At 41.5% G+C, this 15,934-nt stretch overlaps 1 protein-coding gene across 3 annotated transcripts in view; it reads left to right on the top strand.

Moving 5' to 3' along the window:
* CUL1 (cullin 1) overlaps positions 1-15,934 on the top strand; it is a 93,276-nt gene that overhangs the window by 23,346 nt on the left and 53,996 nt on the right. For all 3 annotated transcript variants that reach the window (XM_079149315.1, XM_079149314.1, XM_079149316.1), the window contains exon 2: positions 7,455-7,755. In XM_079149315.1, coding sequence (XP_079005441.1) covers positions 7,616-7,755 — 140 coding nt within the window. In that variant the 5' untranslated portion in view covers positions 7,455-7,615. The remainder of the gene's footprint in view (positions 1-7,454; positions 7,756-15,934) is intronic.

The following is a 15,934-nucleotide window of genomic DNA, read 5'->3' as shown; positions in this document are numbered from 1 at the left end:
AGTGAGGTGCAACTCATTTTTAAGTAAGAACGATTGCAGAACAGCGAGTGGTAGCCAGGTCCTGGGGGGCGGGGGTCAACACAGATGCACATTTTAGGGGGGGGGGGCATTCCTTGCAGTACTAGAGTTTTATTGGGAACTAGTTCCAAGATGCATTCTGGAAATTATATGCAGTGGCCACGTAAGTTTGGAAATGTCTTATACTGTTTTTTTTCTGGGCAGTTCATAAGACATGCTTGCTTACTAAGCCTCTGAAGTCTTGTAGCAAACACAGTATTTAACTTGACTAAAACTGCTATTTCCCAAATTCCCTTGATGTTCAGTTCAGTTGATGTTCCAATTAGTGTTTTGTGGAAGACTGTTGTAAGTGCACTTCTTAAAAGGCCTTTCAGTATGCACGGGTAAAACTTTGAATTTCTGATATCAAAGAGGATATACATTTAGGATTCTTGGAGGTCATTGAGTTTTTTAGTTCATAATTTTACTCAGTGAAGGCATCTTACACAACTTGAATCTTGAAATGTGCTGGTTAGTTCACAGTTTAAATTGTTAGAAAGCTTGTTTAATGAGTCAGTTGACTTATCTCTTTTTGGAATAAGGCTTTTCTAATAAACAGGCTTTTAAACAGCCAGCCTCCGTCTTGTTAGACCTGTCTATTCGACCCTTGTGTTCCGTTCCATTCTCATTTTCCTAAGGTGAAATCAAGTGAAGGAGGACAACAGCATGTGCTGTCGCAGTCTGAACAGCTTTGAGTGCCTGTGGCCAGTGTGTGCGAAGGTACTGCTGGGTGCCCTGTCCTTGATGGACTGTTGGGAAGAGTGTGCATGGCTTCCAGGGTTGGAGGGGGCTTTTGAAGTGGTGAGGGACTCGTGACCACTTGAGCTGGCATTCACTTCCCTCACTGGTGACCTGCTTGTCTGCCAGCTGCGGCCTTGCTCCACAGTCCGCAGAGATCCGCAGATATGTCCTGAAACTTTTATGGGTGAACACTAACGCAAAGGGGTCTTTCAAAACAGCCTGATTACCTGAGTGTGTTTTGTTTTGATTTTGTTCTTGTTATCTGTAGTTTGGGGGACCTCCTAAGCTTTCTGGCTACGTGATGTAATTAGGTCAAGATCTTTACCTTTTACCTAAAACCATTTGGACTTCTGCTTAAGATTACTGATGGTTTTGGTGGCCCGGGTATGCGGTAGAGGGTGCATTTCTGGAAACTCAGCATTGTGACAGATAAGCCAGCCTTTTGCAGGCACCCGTGTTCTGCTTTGTTGCCCCACATGGTTTTACCGTTTGTTCATTAAGTTAGAAGACTGGCTGGGGCTGGGGCTGGGGCTGGGGCTGGGGCTCAGTGGGAGAGCACTTGCCTGGCATGTGTGAGGAACTGGGTTCAATCCTCAGCACCACATAAAAATAAACAAAATAAAGATACTGTGTCCATCTATAACTAAAAAAAAATTTAAAAAAAAAAAAGGCTGGCTGGCTTGCCACACCAAGTGAAGCAGCAGCAACAGCTTTGGAGGGCCAACGCTGTGGTCCTCTTGCTTCTGCCCGGTGGGCTCCTGCTCTTCCTCTCGCAAACGTCCATCCTAAGAAGCTCCTTCCACCCAGTCAGGGTCTCGACGTCTGATCTGCTGCTGCTGGGTCAGCCTCTCACCTCTTTAGACTTTTTTGTGGTGCTTACACTTGACATTTGCTTTTATACTTGCCTTTAGGTTTCTCTGCTGTATTAGTTAAAAATGTTTTATGTGTGTAGGTGTGAGGTTCTCCGGGGGATATTAAAAATATAAGGTAAGGCCATCTCCTTTCTACTTGCCCACTTCCATAGGTAAGGATCTGTGAATGTTTGAGAACCTCAGATCATCAGTGTGTAAATTTGAATACTCAGTAGGGACAAGTAGAAAAGGGGAATGAGTAGATGGAGAATAATAAAATACATAACATCAGGAATAGAAAATTTTGCTAAGTTTTCGCCTTACTCTACACTTACACGCGTAGAACTGGATGTAGGAGTGTATAATAAAACAAACCTGACATAGAACATGAAGAGGACACGTTTGATCTCACGGGTTATCAGTGAGTCCTGATGTGGTGAACTTCATAACGGGGATCAGAAGTGTAATGCAAGGAGAACAGTGTGTGAGGACATGTCGGACACACTGCGTGTGCAAGATAGGAGAGGGGAGGTGCCGATAGAGTCCACACCGGCTCTTTTGTCTGGTGCGTTTTAACTTTCCAGAGGACAAGTGGTATACTGACCTTTTCTTTTTTACTGTTTTGATATTTTCAGTGTTTGTCTTCATTTTTAAAAAGACTGTTTTTGGGGAGGAGGGTACCAGGGATTTAACCTAGGGGTACCTTACCACTGAGCCACATCCACAGTCCTTTTTTATTTTTTATTTTTAGGACTGTGTCCCACTAAATTGCTCACTAAGTTGCTGACCTTTAACTTGCATTCTTCCTGCCTCAGCCTCCTGAGTCGCTGGGATTATAGGCAGATGCCACCACACCTGGCTAAAAAGGTTTTTTTTTGTTTGTTTGTTTTGTTTTGTTTTTTAAATGGGCTGTCTTAAACTTAAAAATATTTGAATAGATTTATTATTGATGCAATTAATAATTTGCTAATTCTTTAAAACTATCAGTTTTTTAATTGGGTTATTTGGTTTTCTTGGTTTAATGAATAGATAATTGGTGAATCTTTATGTTGTGTCTTAACAGTGGTTTCACTGTTTGTTGACACCTTGAAAATGAAAGAACCTAAAATCCAGACTAGAGTACTGGGACAGTACTGGCTTGGTAACACAGGGACCTGCCCATAGTACTGCTACTTTTTAGTGTTACAACCTTGGCTAAGTTTGTCTGCTTCTTTGAATCCATTTCTTCATCTGAAACAGGAAAGGAGAACTATTTGTAAGGTCAGATCCTGGTGTCTGCGACTGTAATAGGTTCTGGGGAGCAGAATGCTTTTCTCGCACACACGCATGGCACATCGAGCTTAGGCACCAGAGTCTTTTGTTTGCGTTAGCTTCTTAGGAGGAAGGATGCTTTATTCCACAGCTGTTTCGTGAAGGTAGACCGTGCTGTTCTGATTGAGCACGTCACTAATAGCTCACAGCTGTGACCTAGGGCATGCCTGGCACACATCAGCTCCTGCTGAGTGTGTGTGACGTAAGTGTAAATGGTCGCTGAGGTTCCGCGGGATTCTTTCGCCTGTTTATAAACACTGTTAAGCTGTCCATACCTTTGCAGTGACCAGACAGTGTAAACCATTACTAAATGAAATGGAAAGTAAGTTTTAGTCTAAAATCCAATGTTTGAAGGCAGAAGTTTAAAAAGAACAAGATAGAGTGTTGTAGAGATTCTCAAGAGGGATTTTGAACAAATTCAGATGCCTTGATGTACTGGTTTTTCGTAATTCTGAATCCTTTGAAAATTTATAACTTTTCTGTTCCTTAACTTATTCTTTATTTTTATTAGCTGCATTTTGATTCATTGTACACAAATGGGGTACAATTTTTCATTTCTATGGTTGTGCATGGTGTAGATTCACACCATTCATGTAATCATACATGTGCACAGGGTAATGCTGTTTCATTCTACTGTCTTTCTGTCCTCCACCCACTTCCATCCCATTTTCCTCTACACCTTCCAAAGTTCCTTCATTCTTCTCTTCCTCCATCACCCCCCCTTTATATAATGTCATGCACTTAGCAGAGAAAACATTTGGCCTTTGGTTTTTCGGGCTTGACCTATTACGCTTAGCATGATCTTTTCCACCTTCATCCATTTACCAGCAAATGCCATAATTTTATTCTTTATGTCTGAGTAATATTCCATTGTATATATATATACACACCACAGTTTCTTCATCCATTCATCAATTGAAGGGCATCTAGGTTGGTCCACAATCTAGCTATAGTGAATTGAGCTGCTATGAACGTTGATAAAGATATGGAAAGCTTCAAGAATTTGCATGTCATCCTTGTGTAGGGGCCACGCTAATCTTCTCTGTATCATTCCAATTTCAGTATATATGCTGCCGAAGTGAGCACTTAACTTACTCTTTTATACATGCTTTGAGCTTTGTGCCAGTGGTCTAGTAGGTTCTCAAGATAACACTAGTGAAGCAGGGGGTCGCAGTGAGGAAATGAGCATGGGCCCCCACTCTGAACAAGTGTTAAGAAAGGAAGGTCCCGCATTGTGGGCAAGCCCAACCCTCCTGGGACTCCCCAGTCAGTCTCACCTGAGGGATCATATTTCACCACACAATTGTAGATTTTGTGTTTTTTTTTGTTTTTTTTTTGTTTTTTTTTTTGTTTTTTGCAAAAAAGGGTAACCATAAGTTACCCTTTTAAGGTTAAGGTAACCATAACCTTATAAGTGAAGCTCCCCCACCACCACATTTGTGCTGGTATTACTTAAAAATAATTTTTAAAAAATTTTAGTTGTAGATGGACAAAGTACCTTTATTTTGTTTACTTTCTTGGTACCAGGGATTGAACTTAGGGTCACTTAACAGCCACATCCCCAACCCTGTTTTGTATTTTATTTAGAGACAGGGTCTCACTGAGTTTCTTAGCACCTTGCTAAGTTGCTAGGGCTGGATTGAACTTGGAATCCTCCTGCCTAGCCTCCCAAGCTACTGGGATTCAGGCATATGCCACCGTGCCTGGCTATTTATTTGTTTATTCATTCATTCATTCATTCATTCATTCGCTACTGAGGATTGAACTCAGATCTCATGTGTGCTAGGCAAGCGCTGTACCACTGAGCTAGAACCCCAGTCTCCCCAAAATAATTTTTTTCCTAACTGTCTTTGGTGGAAGATTAGGTTGTGCCGGATACTTGTGAATGTAAATAGTCCACATCTGTGCACGTCATTTCTTTGTGACAATTGTCTGGAAAAAAGTTAATACATAGTCGTATTAGTAACATTAATCAGCACTTATGTGTAGTTTAGTCAAAATATCATACCTGAGAAAATCTACTACAGTGTGTAAAGTGCAGATGTAACAACATTTAATCCCCTGAGTCTGAGAGGCAGTGCTGCTGTCAGTGGCATTGTCTTTAGCCACTCATATGCGATGTGTCCACCATTGGCATTGCCCAGGTGGCCTTCAGGAATATTCTGGCCATGCACCTACTCTGAGGATTCTAGGCTGTGGCGCCCAGTGCATGCAGACATATGTGCCTCTGTGTGCCGCTGGCGACTACGTTGCTGCCGTCTGCCCCTCGAGCAGCCTGATGCACAGTCGTACCACTCGATGACTACCTGCGGAAGGTCTAAACCCCGGGACTTGGAGGAGAGGCGGAGATGCCTTTCAGGCCAGCCCAGGAAGGGGAGGAGTCTGTGTGTCTGGACCAAGGCAACAAAGGGAGCTTTGTAAGAGGAAAGTGGACAGAAAGAAGTGTCTGATTGTGCTGCATTAGGACTTTCCTATTCTGAATTTCTGGTGTCCCCATTACTCTTAGGATGACAGCTTATTCAGAATTAGGATGACATCAATTTCAGACTGACAGGTAGGTCAGGATGGGATGAGAGCATACAAATGGATGGAGTTACCAGAGTCTGGTTTAGACTATTAAAACAGTGGCCCAGGTAAGAGATCATGGCGATTACTGGAGGAGGAAAGGACTTTGAGCAAGTGGATTTGAAGTCACCTTGACAGCTAACATCAGTAACTCGAATATGAGAGATGAGGCATCAGAATCCTTCCCAGATTGCTGACGCATGGATACTGTGGCATTGGCACCACCTCGGGTGGGCACTGCTGGCGGAGAACGGAGTTCAGGGCAGAGAACATTTTCCACAGTTGCTGGTGGAAGTTAGAAGAGAAGAAAAAAAAAGTCAAAGAGCACGTGAATGGGTGTGAGAAAGCTTATCCAAGGTAGAATTAACTGTACTGTGGATTCTAGTTTGGGCAGTCGACGTGGAAATCAGCAGGAATGGGGAAGAAGGGAGATCCGTTCACATCCGCAGCGGTGCCCATCCAGACGTGCCGAGCACTATCAAGTGGGGTGTCACCGCGGTCCTCCCCCGGCAGAGGAAAGGAAGGACAGATTCAAGCCCCACCTAGGAAATATGTACAGAGCAGTTCCTTTATACTCGAGGAGTCCTTGTGCTAGATGTTTTTATATTTCACATTTGAACATATCTATTTGAATTCAGTGGTGTGGTTTCATAAAATGTTATATCCTGTATGCTTAGATTATAAGTATTAGAGATGATTTCAGGTATCAGTGTTCAAACTTATCCATAGGCACGACCCACGAGGTCCTTAAATGTGGCCCAGCAAGAGATGGGATGTTCTGAACTTCTTGATCCCAGACTCCTCAGACCTGGGTCTGCAGGCGTTGTCAATCTCTTGCACTCATTGTCTTGGATCCCTTGGGCTTCCCAGTGACTTTATTTTGTGAAGTCATTAAAATAATTCAGTGTTTCTTGATTTGTACTAGAAATATGTATTCAAAACCTCCACATTTTGATGTGGTATGTGCAGACAGCCCTTAAAAGTATGTCTGAAATGCTGTGCATTAAGAAGTATTAACTTACACAGTTTCGAGAAGTCTTAACTTATTTAGTATTGAGAAACATTAAGTCATACAGTATGGGAGCATTTACTTATACAGTATTGAGAAGTATTAACTTCCACAGTATCGAGAGGCATTAACTTATAGTTTTGAGAAGCATTATACGATACTGAATACCAGGGGCCTTTGTGGACCCAAGATCTGAAACATAAATTGTGTTTTGCAGGAGCTTCACATGATTAGAAGTAATAGCCTTTACCACTTGGTCAGCATTTTCTATGTATTAAATATTTTATGTACATTATCTGTTTTTAGGTATTATCTGTTTGAGGAAAGTGATTTGCAATGTAGAAAATAGAAGCTTAGAGAATTTAAGTATCTCACCCATATCTACCTAATAGGTGAGGAGCTGAGCTTCAAATACAGGACACTGTAAATTTGATATTCGTGCCAATTCTCTTCTAAAAGGAAGCCTCCATTTCCCTTCATCTTTTCCTTCATCAGCATTCACTTTCTTGTCCAATATGAAGCAAAAAATTACTAAAACTCACAGTTTTGAATGAGTTGTCCTATTTTTGGCTATTTGTGTTTCTGGAAATTTGTTGAGCATGTCCTTTGCCCTTTTTTCTTCAAGTTTTATTTTCCTAATGGTTATGTTGGTCAAGTTTTATTTTAAACCTTGATAATTTTAGAAGTAAAGAAAGGCAACAGTTCGTGCTTATGCAAAGTTTTACCCAACTTTTTCTCATGAGTGAAATGATTGTGGATGAAATACAAGTAAACTGTGTAATGAATATGTTTCACATTCCTCAGGGCAAGCGCAGTGCCTGCTGATGCCCAGATTTGGTCTTTCTGTCAGTATATGTCACTGTGTCACTGCTCAGGGATGTTAGGGAAAACATTAATCCCCCCCCCTTTTTTTTTTTCAGGTTTGCCTGCAATGAGATTTCATTCTTCACACTTAAAGGACATCCTTTCTGAGCTGCCGTGAATGAATTTGGAATGATACTGTATATTTTCAACTAATGGAGAACTAGCTGTGTCTTGAATAAGGATCGCTGCCCTGGACGACTTCAGAACATTGCTCACAATGTCATCAAACAGGAGTCAAAATCCCCATGGACTGAAGCAGATTGGCCTTGACCAGATCTGGGATGACCTCAGAGCTGGAATCCAGCAAGTGTACACCAGACAAAGCATGGCCAAGTCCAGATACATGGAACTCTACACGTATCCTCCTGCTTGAGCTGAAATTTGTTTAGAATTTTGATTATTTACTTTTTTGATCTTTGAATTATTAGTTTTACCCTGTGTTTTCTCTTCCCAGTTCATCCTATAACATAATCACCAACTTTGTTTTTTGCTTTAATTTTTGAGCAGAGGTAAGATTGACTAGTCAGTAGTCTCATGCATTGCTGATCAGTATGGTAGCCACCAACTACATGTAGATGTTCACATTTAAAATAGTTTGTTCCTCCATATCCATTAGCTCCACCAGTCACGCATTGAAAATATTTGGGAAAATTTGATATCTGTACTGAGTATATGCATGATTTTTTTCCTTGTCATTATTCCCCAAACAGTCCTATATAGCAGCTATTCAGAGAACATGCATTTTGCATTAGGTGTTTTAAGTCATTAGAGATGACTTGAAAGTATATGGGAGGATGTGCATTACACCATTTTATATGAGACTTGAGAATATGGATTTTGGTACCGAGGGGGTCCTGGACCCAATGCCCCCTGGATACTGAAGAACAACAGTAATTTAAAGATTCAATTCCTAGCCATGTTTCAGGTATTCAATAGTGGGATACTGGAATGTGTCTGTCACTATAGAAAGTTCCACAGACATTGCTGACTTAATTAAGCAAGGGATTGTTCACTTAAATGCCTTCTTGTTATGGGACAGAGTTGAGTAATTGTATCAGAAACAATTTAGCCCACAAAGCCTGTTCTCTCTCTGGAGTCGTAATTCACTTGTTAATTTGGGAGATAGTCCTTTCTTAGATCTTCTGGGCCTTCACAGGCACTTTGTTGGCCTGATCTAAAGGAACAGCACATAGAGTGAAAGTTTGACTATTATGGTTCCATTATACAAATAGTTTATTTATTTATTTATTTTTTTTTTTACAAATAGTTTATTGATAAAGCATGTCACTCATTATTTGGTCCAAGATATGTACAAGGGATTGTGCTGCATACCACAGAAGTTATGAGAGTATGAAAGGTACGGCTCCTGCTGTCAGGACTGACTGACCTCAGAGCGCCTTGATTCCATACGAATACAAAGTCGATATTAAAGCAACTCAGAGCAGATTGCTACTGATTTTAGGACTTTAAAGTTTCCAACTTAATGGAGATTTCAGTGATTATTAAAGTAGGTTATGTGATGTTCTAGTGTACCCTCAAATGTGAATATTTTAGAATCCTAAAACATTAACATTAATTACAGACATGAAACTGTCTCCAAATTAATTAAAATTTATCATGTTATTTGCATTATAGAACACTAATTTAAAAAATTAGTTTTATTGAAATAGAATTCACCCATTTTAAAAGTATACAGTTCTGTGGTTTTCAGTATATTTAGTTTGCCACCATTACTATGTTAACTTTAGAACATTTTCAGCATTCTAGAAAGACACCTTGTGCACATTAGCAGTCAGTCCCCATATTCCTCTCCCCCTGTCCCTAGCAGCCTTAATCTCCTTTCTATTTCTGAATTTGTCTCTTCTGGGCCCTTCATGTAAAGGACTGGTACTATTGTGGCCTTGGTGTCTAGTGTCTTGCCCGTGGCGTGGTGTCCTTGGGCTTCATCTTTGTAGCATTGTTAGAACCTTGTGCCTGGTTTACATGTGTGATTCACTCAGTTAGGAGTGCTGGAATGAGCATCCAGAAAGAATTGTGCAGCTGTGTGTCCCCTGTTGCCTCAGGTCTCTGCCTGAGTGGAATCACTGAGTCACCGACATGTAGGATTTTAATTATTTATTTATCTTAAAGGAAAGAGAAGTTTTATTGCTTTGCTAGCAAAGAAGAAACATAGGGTATTCCTGTCCCAGAGGCTGTGATTCTGCCCATCAGGAGAGCCGGGGGCTTTTAAAAAGATGAATCGAAGGCTACATTTCCTGTGTTCTCTTTCTGGGTTTGGGAGACAGTCCTTTCTGAGATCATCTGGTGCCATCCCCAAGTCTGTCTGACTTCATTCCTATGGTGGGTATGTGCTCAAGGACAGATAATTCTGCCTAGGATGGGGAAGAAAGGTAATCCTGTTTCCCCTGAGATTAGGGAGAAGGAGGGAGAGAGGAAGAGAAACAGGTTTTAAAAATAAGTCGTAGTGGCAGAGCAACAAGGGATGCTTTTAAGGAAGGGCCAGTTTGCAGGAATTATGGAATTATTTTATTCTATAAATAATAATTTGTAACTATTCTGATATCTGCAACTTGAATCTTTTTTAGGACTGCCACTCTTTGTTTTTACAGTACTGAGACTCAAACCCAGGGTTTCGCACATGCTAGGCAAGTACACTCTCACTGAAACACACCCCAGCCCAGGACTGCCACTCTTAAATTGGGTGGTATTCTTTTCCTTCCAGTTTTGCATGAAAAAATAACAGCTTCCTTTACTTATTAAAGTTGGAGAATCTAAACTGAGTCTAAAGTATCTTACTTTAATTCTTCAGCTGTTATTTAAAAAATAATAGCTATAGTTTGAGTCCTGGGTGTCGGGCATTATGCTGGGAACCTTCCACCTCCGATAACAGGCTCAACTCAGCCTGAGAACTGGAAAAAAGTCATCTCTGTCGATGCTGGAAACTGCTGTCCCCGAGCTCCAGGAGGGAGTGTGACTTGTACCTGGAAGGCATGTGTTTTCTAGAGAAATGACCTACTTCTGGATGTAAAACAAACATTCTTGGTACCTTTGGGGACCTCTGGCATCTGTGTTTACTATAATAGGAGGGTAGATTAGCAAATGTGTTTCTTGATTATTATCATTATTTTTTTTCCCCCGATTTTAAAATGGCAAAGGAAAGAGGGGAGTTTTGGGAAAAGGAAAAAAACAAAAGCCAGAGCATCTGTAAAGAGCAAGATCTAACTCCGTTAACTTGTTACCAGCCCCTTTTCAAAGGGTTTTCTTAAGTTTTAACCTCAAGCCCTTGCTCTTCTTCTGACTAGTATTAACATCTAGTTTTCTGTCATGGCTGACACTACACGTGGTTATAACCTTTTTTTTCCTTGCAGAACAACATAGCACTTTCCAAGTAAGTGGGTAAATAACAGATTTCTTTCCAGTTAAAATTGAAGTAGGTAGTGAAAGTTCTTATTCAGTAGTTTATTTTATTTTTAAATATTTTTAGTCGTAGATGGACACAATACCTTTATTCTATTTATGTGGTGCCGAGGATCGCACCCAGGCCTCACACATGCTAGGCAAGCGCTCTGTCACTGAGCCACAACCCCAGCCCTTACTTAGTAGTTTATTGACACCATTATATGTTAGGCAGCAAACTAGGCTTCAGAAACAGACATGTGTCCCGACTAGTGGAGAGGCTTTTAGGAGATGTGGGGAAGTGTGGAGTCCAGCCAGCTCCTCTAGACTTCAGGCTGTCTGCCTGAGGGTTCTGTTCATTTCTGTTGGGACCCAGATCTACCTGACACCTGTCCCAAGTTTCCAGATCAATCCATTTTCAGCATTGTCTCATGGTTGTTTTGTAGTAATCATGTACCTCGATCCTAATTTTAGCCTCTCTTGGAATCAATAAAGTTCCATGTAGATGTCTTTTTGTTTAATTTGGAAAAAAAAATTCCAAATTATTTTCCCAACGGGCAGCCTCAGCAGGTGTGGCTACAAGTTTCTCTGCAGATCACATATTCACAGAGGAGCCACTGGTTTTGTTCCCTGGGAACAGGTACTGCTGTTGTGTTTGCTTAGGATTCCAGAAGGAAAATAGCAACTGGGGGGGGGGGGGGGTCGGTCTTTTTCCTTTTTTCTTTTTTTTGATCCTAAAGTCAGTTGCAATAGCTAAGATACAAAACTTTGGAAACAGTCTTGCTTCACATTTCTGTAAAGGCCTCCCACCCAGAGGGATAGGCTTCTGTACTCCTAGGGTGCATCTCCGCCTTCCGCGTGAAACCGTTAGAGCAGTTTCATCATTTGCTTGATGTTATTACAGGTACAGAAAGGGGTTTAAACAGGAATCACAGAAGCACCTTGACTGTCCGGCTGTTCCCACCAATACATCACCTCTCGGTAAGACAGGGCGTGGATGATTTGGTGGGCCTAAAGCGGGAGAATAGAGACTGTGGCAACAGATAAATGAGGTGGAGAGATCTGAGGTTTTACCCAGAATTTGCCTATTTCAACTTTATAGGCTTCATGTAATACTTAAGGGAAAAAAAAATCTTTGTAATTACTTGGCAATAAGTCTCACCAAGAAAATTTTTTAAGAAGTATAAAGCATATGGACTCATGATGGCAAACACAGCCTTCCATGAGATTCTTCTCAGGAATGAAACCAGTGGCTCCACAGAGCAGGCATGGTGAACTGCACTGTCCCCCGAGGGGCCCGCACTGGTGCCTGTTTGATGTCTTAGATAAGTTCTCATAAACTTTGAGGTTTGTTTTCCTCGCAGTTGTGCTATGAACTGAACTGGCGTTTTCCCAGCTTGTTCTTTGAAGTCCTCTTTCTCCCAGCCGTCGATTCGTACTTTCTCCTCTTAGCCTCCTTTGCTGTTGAGTAAGTTACAACAAGTGCACTCAGTTCACACGCAGCCCTCGGCTGCCTGCGGTCCACCATCACCCGAGGCAGTCTGCCGAGCTCTTGGCAGCCTGCAGCCTGTGCTTTGCAGAGGTAGCTGGTAGGACATGCTTGCTCCACCTGCCGTTGTCATCAGTCTCGGCCACCACCACCACTCAGGTCTGAGGGTCCCGTCTTCTCTTCTGGGTCCAAGGGAAGCACTCCAGGTGCCAGCCAGCCTTCTTCCCCTGCCCGTTGCAGGCTTCTTACTCTCCTTGTGGGAAATCAGAATCTTGTGGAAAAGCATATCAAACAAAAGAAATAGATTGCTTTCATAACATATCTGTGTACGTTTTAGATCCAGCTAACCCAACAAATGTGTTTTTGCCTGCTTCATCTCACACTTTATTTAGAAGTCTTGCCTCGATTTTGTTTTGCTCACCTGATAAGCATGGTGTACATCAGGTAAACCTAAACATGTAAGGGTTTTTCTTACGATTTCAAGTGTGTGCTGCCATTTTCATGTTTATCCATCCTTGTAGAAGACTCTAAAGGACACAGTTCACAGAAAAAAGAAGTGCAGGCGGTTAACATGTAGACCCGTGTTCAGCCTTATACTGTGAAGGAAATTAAGGATTAAAATGAGATTTTATTTTTGTAGCTCATCAGATGGAAAACAATTTTAACGAAATGGGTGGTGTGTTGGAATGGGGGAGACTGAGCTGCAGCGCACCTGGAAGCGGTAGGCTGCAGCCTTTCTGGAGAGGAATTTGGAGACGCTTTTTTTTTTGTGGTGCTGGGGGTTGAACTCTGGGCCTTGTCCTTTCGAGGCAAGCACTCTACCAGCTGAGCTATAGCCCCAGCTCCTGGAGGCACTTTTTTAAAGACTTAAAAATATACTTTGGCCCAGGAATTTATTTTTTTGACTTTTAACTCTATCCTAAAGAGATAGTTTATTCAAATTGTATGTTCAAGGCTCGTTGGCTTATTTTAATAGGAAAAATGGGAAATCAGACCTGCAGGGAAGGGCAGGAGATAGAGCTCAGTGGCAGAGCCTGCGCCCAGGTGATGGGCTTGCTGAGTTTGACCTTGGACTTGTGATCTTCCAACCTTTAGCCTCCTGAGTTGCTGGAACTACAGGTTTGGACTACTGTTCAAATCTGGATGATTTTGGACAATCCTTGTTTTTGGTTTTTTTTCTCTTTCTTTTGTAAACACCAAATCTAAGTTATACTCATTTGCAAAATTCTACCTTTTACTATGAACTGGTAGTTTGAGGACTGAGGAATTACATACCTATTTTGGAGCAAGAGGCCACAGCAGTTGCTTTAATGTTGCCTAATTGCCTAAGGAATAAATTATTTTTTGTTAGTGTAAATATGGTATGTTCATTCTTCTAAACTTGATTTGAGGTATGTATACTCAGGTCATTCTAAGCATTTAAAAAATAAATTTCATAGTTCATCACCATCAATTACAAGTAGTCTTTGCTTTTTAAAGTATGCTGTTAGATATGAATTTGTTTTTGATGGGATATTCCTTTTCAGAAATGCACCTAACCATGGGTTGGAGAGAACTTTACTCTTGTGTGACTTTACAGTCTGACTATGCAAACGGTGTGAGGCCTGCCCCACTGCCGCCTGGTACAGGTGCCCCCTTTGTTGACTTGTGAAGACAGGATTTGTAATGCTATAAGTGTGGAGTCTTTCAAATGGATTTTAATAGAATTTAAGCTTCCACCTTTAAAGTTGCTTTTGGGAAAAAAAAATGGTGATAGAAAATGCTTTAGTTTTATTTCTTTAGTTGAATTGACTTAGAAAGTGGAAGCAGTTGGAGTTTTAAAATAAAAGTCAAGCTGTTGACCAGATGTCTTTACTTGAGAAATAAGGAACGGTGCTGTGGGTGATAACCCTCTGGGCTTGCCTGGCCCTGCAGCATCTGCTGATGTGAAAAGGATGCCTGCGTCCCCTACTGCCCCTGCATGGCCGTCAGCTGCCTGCAGGCTGCTCCCGGGCGATGCTGGGCTCTAGGAGGACAGTTTTTCTTTGTACCCGTCCTTCACAGTACCTGGCTTGGTGCAGGTGCCTTGAAGTGTCTGCTGTAGGACTTTGTCACAGTAATTGTTTCTACCAAGCATGCAGAGTGTGGCTTGGCAAACACTGAACCTTCCAGGATGGCAGGGGACTTCTGGGGCCCATTTTGGAGGCTGACCCGACTTGGCTCTAAGGCCGCCACCTGTCCCAGTGTTTCCACCTACTGCTGGGAGAGACCCAGATTGCTGCCCCAGTCTCCTTGGTTTTCCTGCCCAAGAAACTCTTCCCAGGATGTGTGAAAAAGAGCCCAGTTTAAAATGTCCAATATGTGGGTTGGTTAGGACCTGGGGCTGCCTTAGCATACAACTGCTATCCCCTGTCCGCTGAATGAAGCTTCTGTTCTATTATTGTTTGGATTTCATTTTTATCTGTTTATTTTTTTTTTTTACTTGTTTCCTCTTAATTACTGCTTTCAACTTTTTCCTCATATTCTATCAATTTGTTTGCTTTAAGAATGACTTTCTTAAGAATAACTTTAAGAATAACTTTTTTTAAGAATAACTTTTAAGAATAACATTTTTCTTTTAAACATAGTCATAATTGTTTTTCTCACCATCTAAAGTGAGTTGTTCACACATGTTTGTCACATGTTGGGGAGGTAGGTGGCCAGTGTGGCCTCTCTGAGGGCAGCAGCAGGATGTGCCCTGGAGTTTCCCCACAGGGGCCCTTTGGGCCTTTTCCCTGGGAGAAGCCACGCTCATATCCTCTCTTGACTGATTCTCCCGTCGAGTTGACAAATTGTCACCGTGGTGCTTTCCCCTCGGCTGGTACGCCTATGGGACATGAGGCACGGCCGGGTCCCTGAACAGATTTCTGAGACACAATTAGAATCTGCTTTTCCTTTCCCGATAACGTCTCCTTGTATGGTGTAGTTGAGTTCAAACTAAGACTTGTATCATCAGAGCCATGTCAGATCTGGTTCGAGTCTTGCCTTTCTGCTGACTCGCCATGATTCCGAGTACAGTTAACACGGTTCTTTGGTCAAGAATGGTTCACAGTTGGCCAGAAGTACATACCCATGAAGACTGTTCCTATGAGCCGAGCACCTTTTCATTTGCTTTTGGACCTGTAGTCTTCCTGTTCATAGCATCCAATTCTTTTGCCCTGCATCCCAGTTTTAGATTAATTTAATTGGTTTGAATAACTCTTTTTTTTATATCTTTGGGTGAGCAAATGTTTAATGGTGTCTTCAAACAAATTTTTATTTTAAGGAAGACTTACATTGTTTTATTTTGTTTAACGGTTATTGCTTTTTGTAACCTAAGAAACTTTTGCCTGGATCACAAAGATGTTCTGTATTTTCTTCCTAGAGCTTCATGTTTAGGTGTTTAAGATTTATGGTCTGTGTAAAGTTAATGAAGTATGGTGTGAGGTAGGGTTTGAGGTTGACCTCCCCATGCAGTTAGTTCAACATCATTTGCTGAAAACACTTTACCCCAATCAATTGCTTTGGTGCCTTTGTTAGAGTTGGATGACAGATACTTCTATGTATAGGGCTGTATCTCACTGATGTGTTGGTCCTTAGTTAAATATTTTTTGCATCTATGTTTATGTGAGATATTAGTTGTGGGTATTTTAA

Source organism: Sciurus vulgaris (assembly GCF_902686455.1).
Source record: "Sciurus vulgaris genome assembly, chromosome: 8".
NCBI classification, from domain to species: Eukaryota; Metazoa; Chordata; class Mammalia; order Rodentia; family Sciuridae; genus Sciurus; species Sciurus vulgaris.
Note: the sequence above shows the minus strand (reverse complement) of the source record. Positions and strands in the feature narration are given on the sequence as shown.